The sequence below is a fragment of the Heterocephalus glaber genome, unplaced genomic scaffold (assembly GCF_053883595.1).
Source record: "Heterocephalus glaber isolate CG9 unplaced genomic scaffold, H.glaber_assembly_v1.0 deba00000546, whole genome shotgun sequence".
NCBI classification, from domain to species: domain Eukaryota; kingdom Metazoa; phylum Chordata; class Mammalia; order Rodentia; family Bathyergidae; genus Heterocephalus; species Heterocephalus glaber.
The window spans coordinates 32,630,488-32,653,671 of NW_028258147.1; the positions used below are offsets into that span (position 1 = coordinate 32,630,488).

At 34.4% G+C, this 23,184-nt stretch overlaps 1 protein-coding gene across 1 annotated transcript in view; it reads left to right on the top strand.

Moving 5' to 3' along the window:
* The window catches only part of Calcr (calcitonin receptor), a 124,570-nt gene that overhangs the window by 72,298 nt on the left and 29,088 nt on the right, over positions 1 to 23,184 (top strand). The window contains exons 3-7 of the mRNA XM_004862684.4: positions 3,608 to 3,686; positions 10,634 to 10,787; positions 12,981 to 13,091; positions 16,133 to 16,245; positions 18,746 to 18,837. Coding sequence (XP_004862741.1) covers positions 3,609 to 3,686; positions 10,634 to 10,787; positions 12,981 to 13,091; positions 16,133 to 16,245; positions 18,746 to 18,837 — 548 coding nt within the window. The 5' untranslated portion in view covers position 3,608. The remainder of the gene's footprint in view (positions 1 to 3,607; positions 3,687 to 10,633; positions 10,788 to 12,980; positions 13,092 to 16,132; positions 16,246 to 18,745; positions 18,838 to 23,184) is intronic.

A 23,184-nucleotide genomic window follows, 5' to 3' on the forward strand; every position in this document is an offset into this window, starting at 1 on the left:
AACTGTACTTATTTATGGGATTCAGTGTGCTAATCCAATCCATGTATAAAATTATAATAATCCAATCAGGAAAATGAGCATTTCTGTAACCATACACATTTAAAATTTTTTATTAATATATAATAATTTTAAATATTTAGGAGGTAAAATGTGGTATTTCAATACATGTATGCACTGTGCCTTTGAATAGGTTCTCAAAATCAGATAAGCTTTTTAGTGTGTGTATATATAGAGATAAATATGCATCGTATGCATACAAAGTACCAAAAGGATACTTGAGGTAAAACATTTTTCAAAGCACTCAAAACCTACTTTTAAAACCTCGTTTCTACTTTCTGAAAGGCTTTATGCACCAGCTAAATTGAACTATTATTTTCCATAGTGGTTGCACCAGTCTACACTCCCACCAACAGTGGAGAAGGGTTCCTTTTTCCCCACAACCCTGCCAGCATTTGTTATTGATTGATTTCTTGAGAGCAGCCATTTTTTCTGGATTGAGGTGGAATCTCAGTGTTTTTGTTTTCATTTGCATCTCTTGAAGGACCAGTGATGTTGAACATTTTTTCATGTGTTTATTTGCTGTTTCTACATCTTTGTGTGAGAAATGTCTGTTCATTTCAGATGCCTATTTTTGGATTGGGTCTTTAAATTTGAAAGGACTGATTTTTTTAAGTTCTTTGCATATTCTAGATAGTAGACCTTTGTCTGAGGAACAGCTGGTAAGAATTTTTTCCCACATTATGGGTTGTCTCTTCACACTGTTGGTGGTCTCTCTTGCTGTGCAGAAGCTTTTTAATAGGATGAAATCCCAGTTGTTGATTCTTTGTGCTAGTTCACTTGTGACTGAGGTTTTGTTCATGAAATTTTTTCCTATGCCAATGTCTTCAAGAGTTCTACCTAACCTTTTTTCCAGCCTGTTTAGTATTTCAGTTTTAATATTTAGATCTTTAATCCATTTTTTTCTTTTTTTTTTTGCTTTAATTCTTTTCTTGGTACATTTTAGGCATACAATATGTTTACATTTATCATTGGGTGCTTGTACCTGTACATAATGTATCTTGGTTCTTATTTTTCCCCATTACCTATGCGCCCTCTACCACCTCTACCATTCCCTATTTACAAAGACTTTGTTTCCATTTTTGTTTTTTCTTTTCTCATAATTTTTCCTTTCCCATTTAGATTTCAGTTTAGTGCATGGTGAGAGATATAGGACTAGTTTTAATCTTTGGCAAGTTGAAACCCAGTTTTTCCAGCACCACTTATTAAGGAAGCTATCTTTCTTCCAGTGAGGGTGTTTGGCTCCTTTGTCAAAGATGAGGTGGCCGAGTGTGTCTGGAGTTGTTTCTGCATTTTCTAATCTGTTCTACTGATCCTTGGGTCTATTTCTTTGCCAGTACCATGCTGTTTTATCATAGTAGTTTTGTAGTATAGTTTCAAGTTAGGAATTGTGATAACCCTTACGTATGGTGATACCTCAAAAAACTAGGATTAGAGGTCTCATTTGACCCAGCTATTCCCCTACTGGGTATCTTCCCAAAAGAATTAAAAGAATTGGCCAGGGATTTAGCTCAGTGGTTTTGCTGCCTGCTGCACAAGAGAAAGGACCTGAGTTCGATCCCTGGTACCAAAAAAAAAAAAGAATTAAGAATCATACCACAGCAATATATGTGCACCCATGTTTATAGCAGCGCAGTTTGTAATAGCTAAAACTTGGAAACAGCCCAAATGCCCATCAACTGGAGACTGGATCAAGAAAATGTGGGGTTTTTTTAATAAAATGGAGTACTATTCAGCCATATAAAATGAGAACTTAGAGACATTTATAGCTAAATGGATGCACATTGAAGCCATACTCTTAAGTGTAATAAATAGGACACACATGTGTAAATACCAAATAGTTTCTCTGGTGTGAGAAACTTAAAGTGTAAATAAAGATCAAAACGTATAATAGATAATATGAAATAGGAAGATATGCCCCAAAGGGGAAGGGGAAGTGGAATGGGTAGGAGAAAAGAAATAAGGGAAAGGAATAAACATGAGAAAGGGAAAAAATAGAAACAAAGCCTTTGTAAATAGGGAAGGATGGAGGGGTGGAAGGGAGGGCAGGGGAATGAGGCAAAAATAAGAACCAATCATGTAAAGGTATAAATTCCCAATGATGAGTGTCATCATGTTGTACACTTAAAATGTACCAATAAACTTAATGAATTAAAAAATAAATAAATAAATTGAACTATTGTGTTTATTATTCATTAGTTAATCTATACTTTTCCTATCTCCATTTCTTTTTTTTATCTGCTTATCTTGTTTTATTTGCTTAGGAGGTCTTAGATTTTCAAAATCATACTCAGTTTTCAAATTATATCTCACAATATTAACACTGCCCTGGTCCTCCTGATAAGAAACTATCTAGCTCATTATGAGATTCTATTTTCACAATCTTAACTAGCTTTTACCCTAGTCTGGATTTTAGTTATTTTGCCACATTTCCTGTTATTCATACCTACACTCCCCTCCCAAAGCTTCTCAGCTTCTTATAATGGGACCATTGCTCATCCAGATCACCCACATCTGCATTCCTGCAGTGCCTTAGCATGCAGTGCATATATGTTTTGGTTTTGATTTACCAAATGGACTTGAAGTAAATCAGAGGCCGTGAGTAATGACTGGCATATAAGATGACATTTCAAAATTATACTTTGTATCCTCCATTAACTATTGTACCATTGCATATTGAACATAATTTACTCTTTAGGGGTCCAGAAAATTAGTACACATTGTAGATAACTGACAGATTATATAAAATCTGTTATACAATGCATGTGGTGTAAGAGGTGATCATACCACTTAAGATGCGATCATACCACTTAAGATGTGATCATAACCACTCACCCCTAGGTGAAATACAGTTTTCACACAAATCCTACTGATGAAAAGTAATATATATTTAAAACTTCACATCTTTCCTTTATTCTTTCCTCCTGTACTATTATCTGCAGGGCCATGAAAAACCATTTGATATTTATAACAAAGCAGCCATTCAGACTGTTGTGCCCTTGCTATGAATGATGAGCTGTTAGGTTCCATACTCTGTCCTCGCCATGGAAGAAATTTATTCCTGATAGCAACTGGAATCTTGAAGAAATATTTAGAGGAAAATAATGCTCAAGGCACTAAATAAAATACTTTTAGTGTTGACCTTAGATTCCCTCTAAGGCATACTTTTAGTTCTTCGCAAACCATAGATTTCATTTTTTCATGTCCAATGAAGTAACTTCTTTGTGGATGTCTTCATTGTAATTTTCAGCCGTTCTCTTGATGATGTGCTGTTGAAGTCAACATGGATGGCTCTTAATTTTTCAGAATTTCTTTATTTCAGTCCTGACATGAAAATGAAACTCCAGAATTTTTTGATGGATGCCAGCCTGGTTGACAGGAGGAACAATGGAATGTCCAGCTGAAATTGTGTCACAAATACTATTTTTACTTACATGTATTTTATTTAGGGACATTGATCCTCTTCAGGTCAAAAAGAATGAAAAGGGAAAGATATACTGATATTAGGAATGTATTAATTTAAGTACTTGTTACTTTCGTATCTTTCTAGGATGAAGATGAATTTTCAAAAACCAAAAATGAAGTTCATTTTCACACGCCAGTGCTTAGCACTCTTCTTTCTCCTCTGTGTAAGTAACAATTATTCTATGTTATTTGAGATTAGTGTATAGAGAGGAATGTTTCAGTGCGAGTGATTGAGTCGGCATCTGCAAGAGTAGGCACTATTGGGCCGGGGATTTAGCTCAGTGGTTTTGCGGCCTGCTGCGCAAGCGCAAGGACCCGAGTTCAATCCCCACCACCAAAAAAAAAAGGAGTAGGCACTATTCTCCACAAGCCAAAACTAATTTCCTCAAAACCATAATTTTTCTTAATGTTGGATTAACAAATCTTCCCTCTGAACTTTCACTGGTGTCATAATCTACCCAGAAATTTGAGTTTTGCTTTATTACAAGAATTTAGTCTTCACTTGAGACATCTCTGTGTTATCTTGGAAATTAGCATAGAAGTTTAGTAATGTTCTTGAATACATTTTTTTGTGTGTTTGACGTATAGACTTGAAATCATTTCTCAGGTGCTTTAGTACTTTTTAAATATCCCAACTTTATCAGTCTGGTTATTTCAAATGTATTTCTCATCAAAAACTAAAATTCTTCAAGGCTTTATATACAACTGTCATTCCATACTTCACTCTTTAAACTTTTAAATCATGTTCAATTTATATTGTTTTACATTGTTTTGTTCCTAAGGGATCTAGCTACTTAAAAGTGTTATCCTCTTAGAAGACACTATCAAGGACTATGTATTTGTGTCAACATTGTTAACCCACCATCACATAAGCTCCAACCGCACATGAAAAGAAGATGCATACATTTAACATAAATCAGTTTGGGGTCATCTTGAACTCCCTTCTTTCTAGGACATCAGTATAACACTTGCCCATCAATTGTAGTTGAAATAAAAGATCATTTCATATCTCATACTTTCATACTAATCCACCAAAGCTTGCATAGGGTTCCAGGGTTTCCACTGTTTATTAGTATGTAGTTAAAGGCTTGAAAGTTACCTATACTGTTTCTCTTTACATTATTTAAGAAAAAACATATTACTAGTGTTCCATGAATGTTAATTTAATCTGTCAAAGAAATTTGTATTTTGTAATATTATGTGTCCAATAAATGCTTTATAGGAATGATTGTCGATGCACCCCTTTTGCACCTCTTTGCCTAATGAAAAGTCTATTTCAGTATGCCAGACCACCCTATTATTGTAAATATTTCTTTAGTGTTATTACAATATAACTTTCTAAAAGTAACCAAGTATTTAGAAGCAGGTTATTTGATGTCATTGTGAACCTAATAAAAATACTTAAACAAAAATATTGTAGAAACAAATAATTTATTTTGTCTATAAATGTCCAAGCCTTATGTGATATTCTATAGATGCAGAAATACTGCTATACATTTGCCATAACTTTATACTGTTATTTCTCATAACACTAATGAAATCCTATATGACAGATTACATGTGAATATTTCAAAATAATTTTTTCATAAAACATATAATTACATTGGACATGATAGAAGAAAAACTAAAGAAACCACTAAATAGTAACAAATAGAGATCATGTTGATTTTGTTAAAAACCTATAGCAGGTCATTTTTATTCAAAGATTTTACCTAATAGATGTTACAATTTAAATATTGTAAAACTGCATGTATTTGCATGAGTACAGGAGAAATACTTTAAGTTTATTTGCATCTCTTAGCAAACAGATGTGAGCAGAGCATTTAGATGACTCTGTACTCTCCTTGTGAAGGAAATCAATTTCCTCCTCTGTATTTAGATCATATTCTTTATTTGGAGGATTTACCTATAGAACATTTGATACATCCATTTCCTTCAAAACATTCATTTTGTTTCATACAAACTCCTCAGAGAAAAAGTAATTTTTAAAATGACAATGTTCTTAAATAATCCAAACCATCACTTTTTACGTAATACATTGCTGTGAAAAAAGAAACACTCCTAATGTATTTATTAAATTCTACCAACTTGTTTTCACATGGTATTTAAATTACCGGTGGAGGTCATCACCTTTCCTTAATTTCTTCTCCAGTCACCAAAACCACCAGCTCATTTCTGCTGCTCTCTCTGAGGTAATCCAGTGGGACTAGGAAAGGCTTGCTACCAAGTGAGCACTTGAAGCGCGCTAGTGATGAGGGTGGTAACAGCAAGGAAGTTTTAGACAAGCTGGATTCTTCTAAGAAGGATTTTGTTTTCATTGTTCATTATTTACTTAGCTATGCTCCCCCAGAAAGTACACAGGACACCAACCAGGGATCTCATCCTATCTGGAAGAGCAGGGCCTAATACATTACAATATTGTATTTTTTCTTTGTTATTTTGAAAAATAACTGAAAACCACAAATGATTCTAATGGGTACAGTATCCTTGTTGAAGATGGTGAACTGTAAATCCTGTTGGTTATGTCACTTTGTAGAGTCTGGGTTCATATTTCTTTTTATTGTTATAGTTTTAATTGTACACATTTATGGGTTACAATGTGATTATTGGATGCATGTATACAGATCAAATCAAGGTAGTTAACATTTCTAACACCTTAAACACTGTTGTTGTTGTTGTTGTTGTTGCTGTTTAAACTTTAATGAACACATGTTCTTTTTAAAGCAGTTCAGACTGTGGCAATCAATAGCAGCTTTCCCTTCAGCACACTATTGTGCATTTATACATTCAGTGGGCTTGCATGTTGGCAGAGATGGACCATTTTTCAAAGTTCCAGGTACAAAAGCTCTGTTGCTGTTTTGTGAACCTCTAAAAATTACCTGTGAACCAAAAGCAGACATTGTATTGTATGAAAGTAGTAACTGCCTAAGCATGTGACCATTTCAAATCAGGTTGTTGTCCCTTACACCCCATGGTCAGTGCGGATGATTCCTTCTAGTATGTAAGGTCCGCAAAGGCAGAGACCCTGCTAGTCCATTCACTGCTACATTTCTAGAATCTGGAACAGTGCCTGGCACAGGGGATACACTTGAAGTATTTGTTAACCAAAAGAGCCTGTCATGTTTCACTGCTGGCTGCTAGTGTTGGTGGCAGCGTGGTGGTGGTATACGTGGTGCCACTTACTTGAACGTTTCAGTGACATCACATGCACAGCAACTTAAACTGCTACATGGGACAATAACTTATTTCACCAAAGAATCATATAAGATAGTTTATATTCAAAACTTTGAAAACTGACCTTTATTCAGACAAGCAATATCCCCTTAATGTTTCATTGCTACTTTTATATAAGCATACTCATATGTTCACTTAAATTCTTCAAATTCATAGGTAGCCCTTAATATACATAGAATAGTTTTATGTCTTTCACATTGCTTGATTTTTTTATATAATCATTATTGGCTTTACTTTGCCTCTTTGTTGCTGAAAACAATACTACCACATTAGCAATTTTTATTTGTAGGAAATTATCAGACAATTTTTATAGGTATGCTTAATGAACCTTATGAAATGTATATATTTGTCATTTTTTCAGCAGTACTATGTGTGACTGTAATTGATATAGGTATATAATATTTACATATTCATATTTACATGTATATATCAAACAGTCCATTTATCCATAGGTAGTATGCTCCAATGTGTATGTTATTTTAGGAAGAAATCCATTGAGGCACTCAGCTACTACTGGGACCATTCCAACTTGAGTGCTCTAACAAGGACCCACCCGGAGCAGACTCTGGTTACTATGCCAGCTCACAACAGAGGTTCTGATTTCCATTCCTTCAGTGTTGAAACACTCTCTACTGAACCAGGCTGCAAACCAAGTTCACTGGGGTTTGTTTCAATATTGCAAGAATGATAAGATTGAAGCTACTGCCATCAGAATGAACCATACCTACACTCACTCAAAAGTTATCCCATTGTTTCTAATGTAAAATTGTATTAAACTAAATAAAGATGTATTTGAAAATGTAAGTGTAGTTTTTCACTTAATATCCTTGTATATACCATTTCCCCATGGTTTCTGGGAATTTCTTACAAGTACAGGAATATTTCTTAATTGATTGTCAGATATATAAAAACTGAATTCAGAATGTTACTTCTATAAAAAAGTACTAACTTTCAGGAAAATAGTCCCTAATGTCTAAAATATCTAATATATACATGAAGGTTACAATTTATATATGTGACACTCCATTTTATGTTTTCTATTTGATTTGAAGATGATGACAGGATGGCCTAGAAATGAAAAATATATCAATGATAATTCTCATATCAAATGAAAATTCTAATAATAGAGCCCCAAAAGAAGTATCTAAAATAGATAGATAAGACATAAATATCTCTATTAGAAGAGCATCAGAATCCTTCCTTTCCTTGCTATTTCCATTATATTTTTTGAATTTATAAAATAAACACATTAATACAAATGTAGGTCAATTTAACACAAAAAGAACACAGCGTAGAATCTCTTCAAAGTATTCTTTTTTAAAGTTTCACAAGCCATATTCCAATTCCTGTGTCAGTCAAATATTTAAGACTATTGGTCTTTCTTGCTAAACTGTATGTTCCATGAGAGCAGGATCCATGCTTGTTTTGTTCAGCACATGTCCTTAGCATGTAGCACAATGTTTAACTTAAATTCAATGAATATTTCTCTCTCATTAAGAGCCATATGTCAACAGAATTGTGTTCTGTTACCTAGCTAAAGGGTTTGCACATTTTAAATCATTTTGATGGGTTCATTAATTTCTCTTCCTTCTCTCATACATTCAAGAGGCACCACGTGTAAAAATTATTAAATATTTAGAGTAGTGTCAACTTTATTTACAAAGGTGTCCATTTCATGTTATGACAATAACATTATAAAGGTAAGAAGTCATCACCCTCTTCCCTTTGTAAACAGTTTCTATTCAGAGAGCTTGTAGACACCTCTAAAATCCCTTAAAGAACTTACCTTCTTCCCCCTACTAAGGCTTTCCTTTCCCACAGCTCACCTTTCTTGGGAAACTATCATTTTTTCCAGTTACAGAGGCCAACTACTTGGGCTATTTCACTATTATTGTGCTCTGTTCCTTATTATACTCCAGTACTTCATATTTTGATCATCCGAGGAGGTGTTGAGAGTTGCACTTTATTGTTTTATTATGGAGCATCCCAATCCAGGTTCCAACTTCCTGGCCACTTCTCCCCAGATACAAGCTGTAGACATTTGCTTCCTGCAACATGGATGTTGCTGAAACTCTCCTTCCACAGCCTTCACTGATCAAGAATCCACAGGCTATTTTTATTTTGCCATTTTAATAATATTGGCTTTGGGACTAGGGCTTTAGCTCAGTGGCACTGCTCCTGCCTCACAAGCACAAGGTCCTGAGTTCAATCCCCAGTACCAAAAAAACAAAACAAAACAAATAATATTGGCTTCATTTTATTGTTTATCCTCACAACACCTGTAGAGGATAAATATCATTTGTACTATTCTTACTTTACAAATGAGGCAACATAAATTTGGAAGGATTTCTAACCTACTCAAACTGCCAATACAAGATTTAACTTTGTATTTTGATTTCAAAGCTCTGCATCATCTCCCTTCTTGACTTTGTGTCTTACCTACCTCAAATACCTTTCCCTTCAGGCAGAATAGTTCAACTACAGTGTCTCACAAGTTCCATTTCCAGTCTTTGTGCATTCCTTTCCCTCCATTCCAAAAGCCTTCTTCTCCTCTTTGCCTAACCAGACACTGCACACACTCAAGGTCCAATTCAAATTCTATCTTGTCTGTAGCCATCACAGAATATTTTTGCTCAGTATTTTCTCCCTACTCTGAATTTCAATTATCTATTGTATTTTAAAGCTCAGCATTATTGAATGCCACCACATGGGACATAAACAATGACATATACTCTACTACGAATATCCTTTGGTTTATAGGTCAACTTCATAGGATGAGCCTGGATATAGAGACTGGGGAATATAGAAGGGAACATAAAACTAGTTGAGCTATTGATATACTTGGGAAAACTTCAGTCTTAGAATAACAGAATAAGGGAAAAAAACATGTATTTCAATGAGTGTGACAGAAAAAAGAATAATATTCTTAACTTTAGGAAAAGGAAAGTTAGTGCAGGCTGAAGTTTGTAGGTCTTCTAAAAAATACCAAAAATTCATATGCAAAGCGTGAACATTAAAAACTCATAGTTTCAAGCACTACTAAAAACATCAGTCATATCTACAAAAGAAATTTAACTCTGCAATAGAAACACAGAAAGAACAGTATGACAGAGAGGCATCTCTTCACACACACACATACACACCAACTTTCATAAACAGAGCTGTGACAGTGATGATGTATAACAGAAACTCGAAGTGTCAACTTGTACCAAAAATGTCAATGTATGATATGAATATTTAAGAACTGCATTGATTTTTCACCAGCAAAAATTTGAATTACCCTGTGTAGATCATGTGCAAATGAAGCCAATCTAAAGAGATCAAACTCAGTTATCACAGGCAGAATACACATTTTGTATCTACTATGGAATAAATGGAGTAAATTTATGGCAGTGCACACAGTCCAAACATAAACAAAATGTATCTAAAAAAATCCAATAAAGAAAACATATTTATTGCACTATGTCTATTTTTAAATAACATCCATGATTTTTAAGAGTTCCCAAGAAAGCAAAGTTAACTTAATTTTGAGGGGCTTTTTTTTTTTTGGAAATCTGCTTATTTGCTTTACTTCTAAACTCTATGATGGTAATAAAAAATTCTAGATGATAAAGAGATGTGTGAGTGTGGGTGTGGGTGCTATCCATTTTAATAGCTAGTAGATATTAATGTGAAATAAAATTTGTAGGAAGAATTTATATATGAAGTGTAAATATACTTTTTAGTTATAAAGAAAAATTATTCTACATGAAGATCATGAAAAAGTGTTGCTTTTAGAAGAAAAAATAAATCTTTTAAGCTGTCTTATTACCTCATTTGTTTATGCATTCACCCATTCCTATTCTCTGTAAGTAACTGATTTTTCTTTTTAACACAGAACCCAACTCCAACTCTTCCTGTCTCTTCAAATCTCACCTATCCAGCAATTGAGCCTGAGCCATATCTGTACATTGTAGGTCGAAAGAAGCTGATGGATGCCCAGTACAGATGCTATGAACGAATGGGGCAGTTACCTCCTTATGAAGGCAAAGGTAAAGAGAAGGACATATGTGAATATATATCTAAAACATCATTAAAAGCTTTTTTTAATTTTTTATTATTTTTTAATTTTTTATTTTGGGTAAACGTGGGTTGGAAAATTTCATGCACCAGCAGTTTTCACAGCTGTCTCCACACTATGGTATGTCTGTATGTTTCAGCAATAGATATGTTTATTTTTTTCTCAAGTTCATCTGACTTCTTTTTGGCTAGCATCTGCCGTCATCAAAAAACATGGAATAACTCTGCATTCACAGCTGGCAAAAAGGAACAACATGGGACTAAGTGAGGGAAAGGAAGTGGAAAAACCACAGGAAGAGGAGGTGGGATGTGAAGGGCAGAGAATTTGCCTGAGATGAAACCTGTCAAGCCCTGTCTTGTTTAGGTTAATTAGGTTTTTTCACCGCCAGTTGGTTAGCAACTCATGCTATATCTTCTCCCTGTCTGGAGAATTAGAAAACGATATCTCCTAGGCCAGTGATGGTGAACCTTGTAGATCTTTAAATGATACAAACAGCCCACTGTGGCATGGATACCATAGGTTCACCACCACTGTCCTAGGCAAACATTGTTTATCACCTTCTGCAGAATGCTCTATGTCACTGCCCAAATATAGAACTGACAAAAACGTAGAAATGACAAAAGAAAACAAAAATGAAGACAAAGTGATAGCTAAGCATTGGAACATCCATTTAAATTATTTTCTTTGGCTCCTAAAATGCTTCAGAAGATTGAAAGAAGATTCACTAAGACCTTGTACAACCTTGTACATTCTGAGACAACCCAATCTGGTAAAGAGATAAGTGATTAAACATACTCTCTTACCACATATAGTTTCCTTTCAAATAAAGTTTTAATTTTTAGTTTCTATTTTTAACATTTTTCTTTAAACAAAAATCAAGTCTACTGAAAGACGGAGACACATTATTCTTCTGTCTGCCATAGTTTCACTGTTTGTCAAGAATTGACAGGTATTAGAGGCAAAATTATCCAAAAGAGAAACCATTTCCTTGAATCAAAGAAAAGAGAACCAAACAAAAAATACCCTGATATTTCCAGAAGCAAAGTTTATGCAGGCTATTTCACTTAAGTCTTAGCTACCTTGAAAGAATGAAGTTTTATGCTCTGATCATTTTTTTAAAATTTAAGACCTGCTTCCAAAGCCTGAGCCTCATTCTTTTGAATACCTTTATAGATATAAATCTTCATGTTTTAGAGTACATTTAATTTTTTAAAACAGCAAGAAACCTCTTAGAGCCAATGTTGACAAATATAAAAGTGATCAAACTGAACATTATAATTGTTGTTGTCACTGTTGTTATTAATAGCCATATTGCAGGGAAAATCCAGAATAAGGTATACTTGTCTATGCACATTTAATTCCTGCTGAAGAGTCCAAAATTTTTGACAACTCTCAGTTGTACCATCGTTGTCTTATTTAAACCTGGTCTCCCAGATATAATATTTGGTTGTGAGACTATCAAGGACAAATTCCAGGTAGAAATTTAGTTACCTCTTGTCAATTACTATACTTCATGGGCTATAAATAAATGAGTGACTTAAAGAAAAAAATTGTTGGATGCAACATGCTGATAAACTTTGAAAAATATATTCTTTGTGAATACCTCCATTACTGAAATTTATTTCAAAAGTTTGAAGAATTAATTGATGTCATGAATTTTGTCAAGTAATACTTTCTTACTGAATTGTTTTTTGAATCCTTAATGCTGATAATGATGGAGAAATATATATATATATGTATATATATGTATACCTGACAACATCTGCAAGACCTACTAATCTAAATTCAATTTCCTAGTTAGATATTTTAAAGAAGGATAAAGTTTCAAGAAGTAAAACTTATCAACATACCTCAAAACCCATTTGATTTAACAACCAACATCTGCCTAGGATTTACCTGGCATACAATTAAACAAAGGGAGAGAGTAAAATGCAATCCTTGGAGCTACTTGTCTTGATAAGCTCAGCTTTGGAACCTCTTAAAAAAGAAAACTAGAACCCTCCCTGTCCTCCAGTGAGATAACTGGTTAACACATATGCTAAAGCTATTTCAAACTTTATTTTCAGAATAAATGACTTTGGCTACACTTAAGATGTCTTGGGATCAGTCTTCTCCTTTCATTAAAACCATATGGATTCAATATTAATTTCTTTCTAATGACCAGAACCCTATTGCAACCGCACTTGGGACGGATGGATGTGCTGGGATGATGCTCCAGCTGGAGTGCTCTCCATTCAGCTCTGCCCGGATTACTTTCCAGACTTTGATCCAACAGGTAGAGAATTTTTTTCATTTTATATTTTTGTTATGATGGATCTGAAAACAAAATCAGATATAAAATGTACCTATATAATTATACTACCCGTTGTAGCACGTCCTCATTTTTAGGTCATATTACTAGTTAGTTGTCTGTGTTAGTAATACATTCTGGTTTATAAATTAGTTTTTCTAAAACAGTCGATAGTTTTAAATATGGGGTTCTTATATTGTTTTCAGTTGTCACCCATTTGGTAACATGCAAACTCTTGATCTAGAGTTTGTGTACACTGAGCTAGAATGACATGCACAGTGGAAACTTTAAATAACCTTAAAAATTATACGACGCTGTCAGGTTTAAGGAAAAATAAATCAGAAGACAGTTACTGTAAACACCAAATTTCTATTCTAATAGCAAAGTATCAAATAAATTCAGTAAGTAAGACAAATTTTACAAAAATAAATCATATCAACATCCAGCTCTCTCCTAGGGACAAGAATAACTGATAAATGTCTGTTAAGTAAATGAATAACATTTAAGTCGCTTTAGTTATAAAACTCACATAGGAAGGCTTTTCAATGAATATCATCTTTTACTTTCAAAATATTTTCATATATTTGATCTCATTTTATGCTTACAATATTCAATACAAAACTGCAAGCTAAAAAAAACCTGCAAGTTAATCAAATCTCCTCAGCCTTTACCTCTCTTTAAATAATCAAGCACAACAGTGTAGAAAGCCATCTGAGGACCATTGTTTCTTAGTCATCATATAAACCTGTGCAAATTTAAATTCTTTCAGAACTGTTAAGGGAGGAGACATGATTTCCTTGGGCCTCCATCTTGCTACACTGGTGTGGTTAGAAATTAGGTTGGTATGATCAAGCAGGATGAAGGTCTAGGCATTAGGTTCCAAAAACAATGAGTAATTGAAGTGCTGAGGTCATGTGTCTTAGGATGTCAGATACTCATACAGGCTGTTGGTCTGGAACTGGAAGTGCTCTGTAGTTAGTGCTCAGAAACAATTTAGAAGTATGTGGGTAGGAGGTGTTGTCCTTGATCAAGAGTAAGCAGACAGATGGGATGAAGAATGGGATCAGGCAGATTATAGCAGTGAGTGAGTGATTCACCACTTGCCCAAGAAGCTGGGAAACTTTTTTTTTAAATCCTGAAGAATGAGATCACCCAAAGATTCTGATTTAATGGGTTTGGGATGCAGCGTGGGCATCAAGATTTTTTAAAGTTCTGTTTGTAATTAAATGTAAGCCAAGAAGAAATTAGTAAACAATGAGGAAAGTCCAGATAAGAAAGTGGCTAGGACCAGGGAAGCTCAAGCCAGTGCACTAAGCAGCTGTGCCAGGGGAAGCAAACACTATATGGGATAGGACAGATGTGGAAGCATGCCCCCAGAGGGTAGGAAGTGGTAGCAACTCACGTCTAGGAACTGTGGGTGCCAGGGCCAGAGGAGTCCTGCTCCAAAAAACTAGACAGAAAATCTGTCCCATTGAAATAAATATGGGATTAAGATACTAAAAAGGGGGTATAAGTCTTTGTATAAAAGAGGCCCACTTGCTGAAGCTAAATGGATTAGCTGCAGACGCACCACCTAAGTCCCTAAGAAAGGGTGAGAATCTTTTTTCCTCGAGGATATAGTGAGCCACAGCCAGCAGAGAATGTGTAAGTGGCTCTGGAATCCCAGTTAGAGCACAGAAACGTGTACATCCTTGCGACAATGTTTGGAAGACTCCTTTTGTGCTTCCTTCAAGGGAAGGTCTCATTTGTCCCTGAAATCAACATTCCACCCAAGTAAAGCAGGGATAATTGAGGTCGGATTACAGGGAACCTCCTTGAAAATCAGTGCAAGCTCAGCCACTTCTGAGCATTTCCGTTTTGATGGAACAGTTGGGATGTGAAGAAAGAAAGAGAGCTGAGCAGTGCCCTAACTCAGAGCTGCATTCCTAAAAGTCCTAAGTAAATGCTATGTGATGATAATCCTCCAAGCCTGTATTGACTCTTCCCAGTCCACAACACTTGATTTGACAACTACATTAGTGGTAACTTGATTGGCTATTCTGCAACTGAGAGGCCAGCTGCAAAGGACCAGTGGACCAAAGTGGCTATAAATATTGACCAAGAGGCAAGGTTTAAATCAACAAAATAGAGATTTCCAGGCACAGATCCATTTTTTTTCAGCCAGGTTTTTAGATGAAAGCCTCTCAGCTTAGGAATAAATTCACTTCAAAAGAAAAAAACACATCTCAAAAATGTCTATATTCAAGAAACATAATTCTTTTAAGATTTAATTATTGACCTAAAAGCTACATCTTAATAGCACACCAAATACTATAACGAGACGTCAGAGGTTTCATTTTAGTAAGTGCTTAGTCAAGACAGATAAATAGTGAAATAATAAGTTACAGTACTGAAATTTAGAAGGAGATGACAGTGTGAAGGAATAGGCCAGAGCGTGAAACACATCTAACCAGGAGGCACTTAAGGCCTTCCACTTGCGTCAAACACTCAAGATTAACAGCACTTGATGATCAAAATGTGGTTTAGGACAGTAATTTTCATGCCTGATACCCTTTGGATCTGGTGATATGGATGGATGGATAGTGTTTTATTTTGTTTTTCTGGTACCTTCACAGGTGGTTTTTTTTTTCCAGAACCTTCACAATGAGCCTCAGTCTTACAGAATGCTAGGATTATAGTTGTGAACCACCATGCCAAAATTAATGATGCTTTTTAAAAATGCTAAGTCCTGCCCCCTCTCCAGGTCCACAGACTTTGATACTCTAGGGACAGAGCCTGAGAATCTGTTTGTAAATTGGAAAAGGCGCTAACTGCTTCAAATGGCTCAGATGAAGATAAAAATGACACAATGCATATTAAAACACTTTGTATAATACATAATCCATGGGGTCTCTATTGACTGATATTTATTATATTCAGGTTCTAAAGTGACTAGCACTTTGGAATGGTTTTTGAGCTTTCACTTATTAGCTTTCCTTTTGGGTCTTTGAGATATTAATGTCATGACTCTGATGTTTCATTAACAGAAAAGGTTACAAAGTACTGTGATGAAAAGGGGGTTTGGTTTAAGCATCCTGAGAACAATCGAACCTGGTCCAACTATACCTTGTGCAATGCCTTTACTCCTGAGAAGCTGCAGGTGGGTTCTATTTCCTATTTCAATATTTTATAAGAATTTCATTTGTGTAAGAAAATGGATGCATAACTATAAAATATATGCTACCAAGAATCCAACAGGTATTTTTTATGGAAGAAAATCAATGATAAATGGTGACCTGTAATGTCTAGGATCCCTATGAAATGGCATTAGAAAGGTTGTTTTGGTTTTTGTTTTGTTTTGCTTTGCTTTGATTTGCTTTATTTTGTGGTGGTGGTGCTAGAGATCCAATCCAGGGCTCCAAACATGCTAAGCAAGTGTTCTATCACTAGGATACATCCCCAATTGAAGTTCCATTAGGGAAAATGATGTTTCTCTTCTTGGTTGGCACTTAGTGTTGAGAGGACTTCCATAAGCATATGGAATCAGCCACTTATAGCAAAGAAAACAATGTTCACAAAGCAGATGTGGAGATTCCCACATTTTTTTTTTCCAGTATCAGGGATGGAACTCAGGACCTTGCACTTGTGAGGCAGGCACAGCACCACTGAGCTAAATTCCTGGACCGAGATTCCCACATTTTGAGGGACTCTCTAACATTTCTGTCCTCTGGGAAGAGTTTAGAAACTTCAGATTTTTCCACAAGTCACAAGCTAAAAATTACCGTCCTCCTGTGTTAGATATAACTTTAGTTTCAGGATCCGGTATTGAAGGAATCCCTAGAATGGAGCTTCTCATCAGCCTATTAATGTAGATATGTCTGTTCAGATTATTTTCAGAGGGAGCCTGTTCTCATTTGTTAGTATATGTGTCTTACTGGGTGTTAAATAATTTGAATATCATCTCTGCTTAGAAACATGTGTTTAAGCCAGTGGTGAAAAATACCAGATGCTCTCTCTTCAGTTGCATCAAAGTAAGTCTACAACCAGCCTCTTTTCCCTATGAAGCTGGAAGAATCAGTGTCAGTGCTTAGCTATACAGGGCTGCGACAGGAAATACGTCCCTCCAAGATGGGCATGTGTTCTAATTATGGAGTTGGAAGCTGAAAGCACACCATGCTTTTGTTTGCTCTTGAAAAGTTTTAGGAGCACTACATAAAATTTTTCTATTATTAGAAACAAAACAAACAACAAAATCAAGATTAATAAATAGTTTAGAGACCAGTAGATTAGTGGGATACATGTCACAAGCACAGGTTGAAGACACCAAAGCCCAGACTGCTTTACAAATTGCTTAGTCACTCTGAGACTCACAGCCATGTTCACACCCTAATGGAGAACTACAGGTATTTACTTAATAAAGTCCCTTTGAAGTGATATGTCACTGAATAAAGAGTTTCTGGAATGAATGCTGATAATGATTTTAAGGGAAAAAATTATAATCATGATACATTATAATCATGAATTGTTATAAATAGTGTGAGTCCAAATACATATTCTCAATGTTGCAGTGTTTGACCTTCTCACATACCCTCGCCTCACCTGAGAAAGAAACAAATTTAAGAAGAAATGGTCCACTCTAGGCACTTAATATGATTAAAATTCTTTCCACACATCCTTCATATAAATATTGCCACCAACATTGGAATAAATCAACCTTAAATTTAATTTTAAAACAATAAAACTTCTGTCTTGAGAATGACACAGGATGGCAACTAAATTATGAGCTGCTGATTTAATCTTACACCTTTAGACAACTCTTTCAGAAGACAAATATTTTAAAAGGGGTGTTTTGAAGGCATCAGAAAGAATATGAGTTAACTTATAGGAAATGTTCTTAGAAAAAGAGACAGAATTAAATTGTATGAAGCTTTCGTACAAAAATACTCAAAAATTGAACTTCTGGGAGAAAAGACAGGAGTTGAGTGTCTATTTTCTTTAAAAAATTTCTAAATCGCTCCTAAGGAAATTATCTGAAGTTTTTAACAGCTCCATTTATGAACCAACTATTCCAGTTTCATTATCATTACCTATAAGGTAAGAAGTTCTGTTAGAGTAATGGTATTGAAAATGTTAAGCAATATATAAATGCTTGCTTAAATTGTACAATAGGCACAATTCGGGAGAAGTTGGATCATCCGTTTTGAAATTCTTAGAATGAAGAAAGGGGATATTTGTTTCAGGACAGTAATCATGCACATAACCAAGTAAAGGGCTCTGCATTCTTTGAGAGCATTTTAGCAGAATTACTGCTTCAATCTCAGACCCTTCATAAGGCAGTTGACAACAATCAAAATGCTCAAGGTACATAAATGTTATATCTATTCCAAGAAGTAAAAAAAAAATCATAGAAAACATTTTGAATGCATTTAAAACATTTCTGCAATATATTTTTGAGTAAGACTGAACTGATCTCAAGAAATTTTCTTTATTCTTTGAAAATAGATCAATTTATTTATATAAAATGAATAAAGATAAAATAATTTCATTCTCTTAAATATCTGCTGTAATTGTATTTTGAAAGAGGAAAAATAATTTATTGATCTATATTATATTTAGAAATAGAATCTGTCATTGATTCATCTTTTTTTTTGTTGTTCCAGAATGCTTATGTTCTGTACTATTTGGCTATTGTGGGTCACTCTATGTCAATTTTCACCTTGGTGATTTCTCTGGGAATTTTTGTGTCTTTCAGGTAAGTACACCTGGAGCATCTGCTTTTTGTTTGATTCTTTATGTTCCTAAAATAAATGGTAGATTTGGAAGAGCAGGGCCAGCGAAACGTTTTTTTTCAAATCATAAGAGATATGCACCATTAGGAGGAATAAAGTAGTGAGAAACATTAATTGAGTTAGCAATACTTTTGTTAACCCTAAGAAAAACAAAGTGGGTTTGTTACCAGTCTTCTGAGCCCATAAGGACACTGGAGTACTATGGTAAAGGTTCCATTTACCACGACTATGGTTCCATTAAGTATTGAACAGAGAGGATCCTCCACCTTCTTTACCCCCACTGTAAATATGTGAAGCCCATAGTACAAATTGAAATGAGCCCTGCCTACTTATGAGCTATATTACAAGTTGAGTTAGCCAGGAGAAAATGGGGTGGGTAAAAACATGACAGTGCTTGGCTGGGAAAGGTAGATTAAGTTCTGAGTCTAACCTTGGGCCTCCATTCACTGGACTAGAATTAAAGAAAGACAATGGCTCTTTATGCAGTGTCAGTCTTTGCCCTTGCAAACATACCATTGTTAAGCGTAATCATATAAAACACTGTAAGGAATACAGTTCCTGTGAAGGTTTTTATTCTAAGGCTGTGTCTGTACACTTGACTACATAATTTCAGTGGTAATTAAGCTAATATAGATGCCAATTTCACAATAATGGGAAATCTTTTTTTTTTTTTTTTTTTTTTGAGTACCAGGGATCGAACTTGGGTCCTTGCGCTTGCACAGCGGGGGGCAAAACCTCTGAGCTAAATCCCTGGCCCCAGTAATGAGAAATCTTAAATGTTGAATCTGTATCTTTAGGAATGATTTCATAATTCATGTGAGACAGTAACATATGATTATATTGAGACATTTTCTAAATTTGGTGTGACTTTTTAAACCAAAGGCATGAGGCACCACATTACCCTCTTTATGAGAATTCTAACCTCTATTCTAGCATGGTATATCCTTCCTCTTGGATTTCTATACTGTCCTCAGTATTATAGAAAATGAGACTGACTAGGAAAAATCATGATACCTACTCTGTTTTGTATGAATAGGGTGGGAGCTAAATATCTGATTAATATCTCTCTAGCTAATTATCTGATATAAAACTCTATACAATTCCCAACAGATAAAGGGGCTGTTTATTTTGTCCATGAAAAGACTACCTTATCAAAGATTTCTATTGCCATTGCTCTAACAAAGGTCAAGGAGCTCTAGAGCCAACATAGGTGATCTAACCTATGAAAATGGTCTGATGACCACCATCTGATAGGGCCTCTCAGCTAAAGCTCTGAAGAATAACATTTGAAGACATGCTAGCCAATGTAAGAATAAGGAATAATCAAGCATATCACAACCCATCTCTGCAAAACCTAATCCAAAGTATATTTTTCTTTAGGTTTTATGTGAGAACAATTATACTAGATAAAACAATAAGAAAAAACGCATGGAATACCTTAAATACTTTGTTATCTTGTCTTCATTAAGTGAACAAAAACAGGAGCTTTTCAAATAACTGAACATTCAAATTAGAAACTGTTATGTACACTTTCAGCACAGCAACCCTTGGTGAAAATAAAGCACAACATAGCCTTAAACTGACTTTCTGAGGCTTACTCACAAATGTAGGTTCAAAGTACACTACATGTACATTCCTTATAAGTACATCACAGCTCAGCAAATATGTTAGAAATCAAAATAAATTAGATAGGATCTAGTACCAAGATTAATGTCTGACACATAAGTGAAATATAAGTGTTTGGTATCATTATTGCTACCATCATCATTATTATTGGTTGTAGTGGTGTGATACAAATGAAGAAAAGCTCTCTCCTAGGCTCAGATTCCAAATAATCCTCCACACGGAAAAGATGTTATATGTACATAGATAGTGCTTTATATAAATACTAATAAATTCTTAATATGAGTTTTTGTTAAAATAGTACCATAGCAATACTAAAGAAATTAAACCAAGGAAGAATAACGACCTCGATACCCATCCACAAAACTACAGTTTTACCTCAATCATTTTAAAATCTTTTCTTTATTATTGTTTTATATTGACTAAGCAATATAACTGAAAAGTAAATTTTTATCTGAATAGCAAATAATAACACAAGTCAACAGATAATGAGCTCCTTCCATAAATGATTTAACAGAAGAAAGACTGATAAAGCAACAAGACACAATGTATTAATTACTAGAATTAGAAGAGTATTTTCAATTACAGTGATTAGTACACAGCAGTGCAATCACATAACATGATTAACTTTGGAATGTCTGCTCATTTTTCAATGGTTCCTTACCACGGTGAATAAATACATCATCATAACTCACCCAACTTTGACTAGAAAGTCTTCTGCTAAAAGCCTACTTTTATCAAGTTTTTTAAAAAAATATAACTATAGGAATATTGAAAGAAGAAAATCTCCCAAATTTTAATCATGCGACTAAAAAATGTAGTCAGAATTTTAAGACAAATGTCAAGGAAGAATTTCTTAGTTCTTTATTTCTCCAGTCACTTAAATAAGTGATAAAACAGAAGAGTCAAACCAGCAAAGGAAATAAAAATGTTCTTGGAACTATAATTACTATGTTAAGCCACAGAAGATGCGTGTTTAAAAGTGCAGCACAAGGACAAGTTAAAATATTTCTTAACTCCAACTAATCCCAAAACAAAATAATTTGGCCCAACCCTTGATATAATGTCAGGCAGATCAAGGAGGGGCCACTGACTTCATTCTACTATCTTTCAATTCCAAGAACCCACTAAGCAGAAACTTAAATCGGGGAAGAAAAACAAGTCTCACTGATTTATAATATGCATTTAATGATGAGACATTAAACTGATTCTTCTGTCTCTCGTGTCAGCCACAACAAGATAAAAATAAGATATGTAGAACACCAATGCTAAGATGCAAAATAGTTAAACACAAAAGAAGTCAGGAGTAATTTTTCATACCTGTTCTCATTCATTACTTAAAAATACCCAAGCCAAAAATTGCAATAACATTTTCTTACAATTAAATTCTATTCTGGCTCTTCTGATGCATGCCAGAAATATGAAGTGATTGTACAAGTAGAAAGTAATTCTGATTTATCATTGAAATTTATCTTTTAACTAGAAAAATTTTCCCAGGAATTTTTAAACATCATGCTTAAGATCTCTAGTGCACTTCACAATAGAAATTTTCATGATGCATGTACTTAAATGGCATCATTTATGTGAAACCTGAGCAGAAACATGATTGTTGATCTCCTAATTATGTATTCCCACATATATATAAATGAAATATATATATCTACATATATATAAATTACATTACAAGGCTTTTAATTGTTTAGGTGTTGTAATTTATTTTATATCATTCCTGCTCTTTCCTTCTGTTCCCATTCCACTGTGAAAAAAAATATGGTAACTAGGTAAACAAAAATTTAAGTTACCCTAGATAATGTGACTTGAGCTTTGATACTTATAGGAACAATTTCTAACATATTTTCCCATCTGCCAGTAAACTCAGAACAACTTTCACTTGTTTATTTGCTACTTTCTTTGTTTGTTTTGAACATGACTATTTTTACAGCCTTATGTAGGAGTGAATACTGCTATTTCTCACCTGTGACATCATACTGATTTACACAATCAAGGGTCAATATTAAATTCCTTCCAACACCATAACAAGAACCAAAAAGTACACATACATACACATGGGATGTTGATAAATTGAAACAAATTCTTCAGTATGAAAAATTTATACAACAAAACTACAGCCACAAAAATGAATTTTTCTTTAGTCTTAATAGATGGCATTTTGAGATACATTCTCAAGTAAAACATTATCTCTTCCTCATATTTGAATGACACCTAGATTGGCCCAAGACAGGGGTAGATTATTTTGTCTTACCTTCTCACTGTTGGAGAATCCGTGTACTTATGATCCCATATCACTCAGATAAGAAGCAATGTCCATCTAAATGCTTTTTTTATCAAGGGACTATAGTATAACTAATGTCAGACTTGTGTTATTTCTACTTTAAAGATTTCAGATCTGACAGGAAAATGTTATCATCTCATGTTCATTCAAGCAACAGAATATTTGCATTGATATTTTTTAAGTTCAGTTCAGTTCAGCCTCTCTAGCATCCCTGCCTCTCCTCCAGAAGAGTTAGCATAATCACAGTAAAAGTAAACAAATAACTCTATAGTATTAAAGTCCTTGAAGTCAGAAGCTATCTGTTTGTCCTTAGCATTTATCAGAAGATCTGACTTAATTTTGATAAATTTGAAGTGCCTTTAAATCACTTCAAAAAATATGCATAATTGTCATC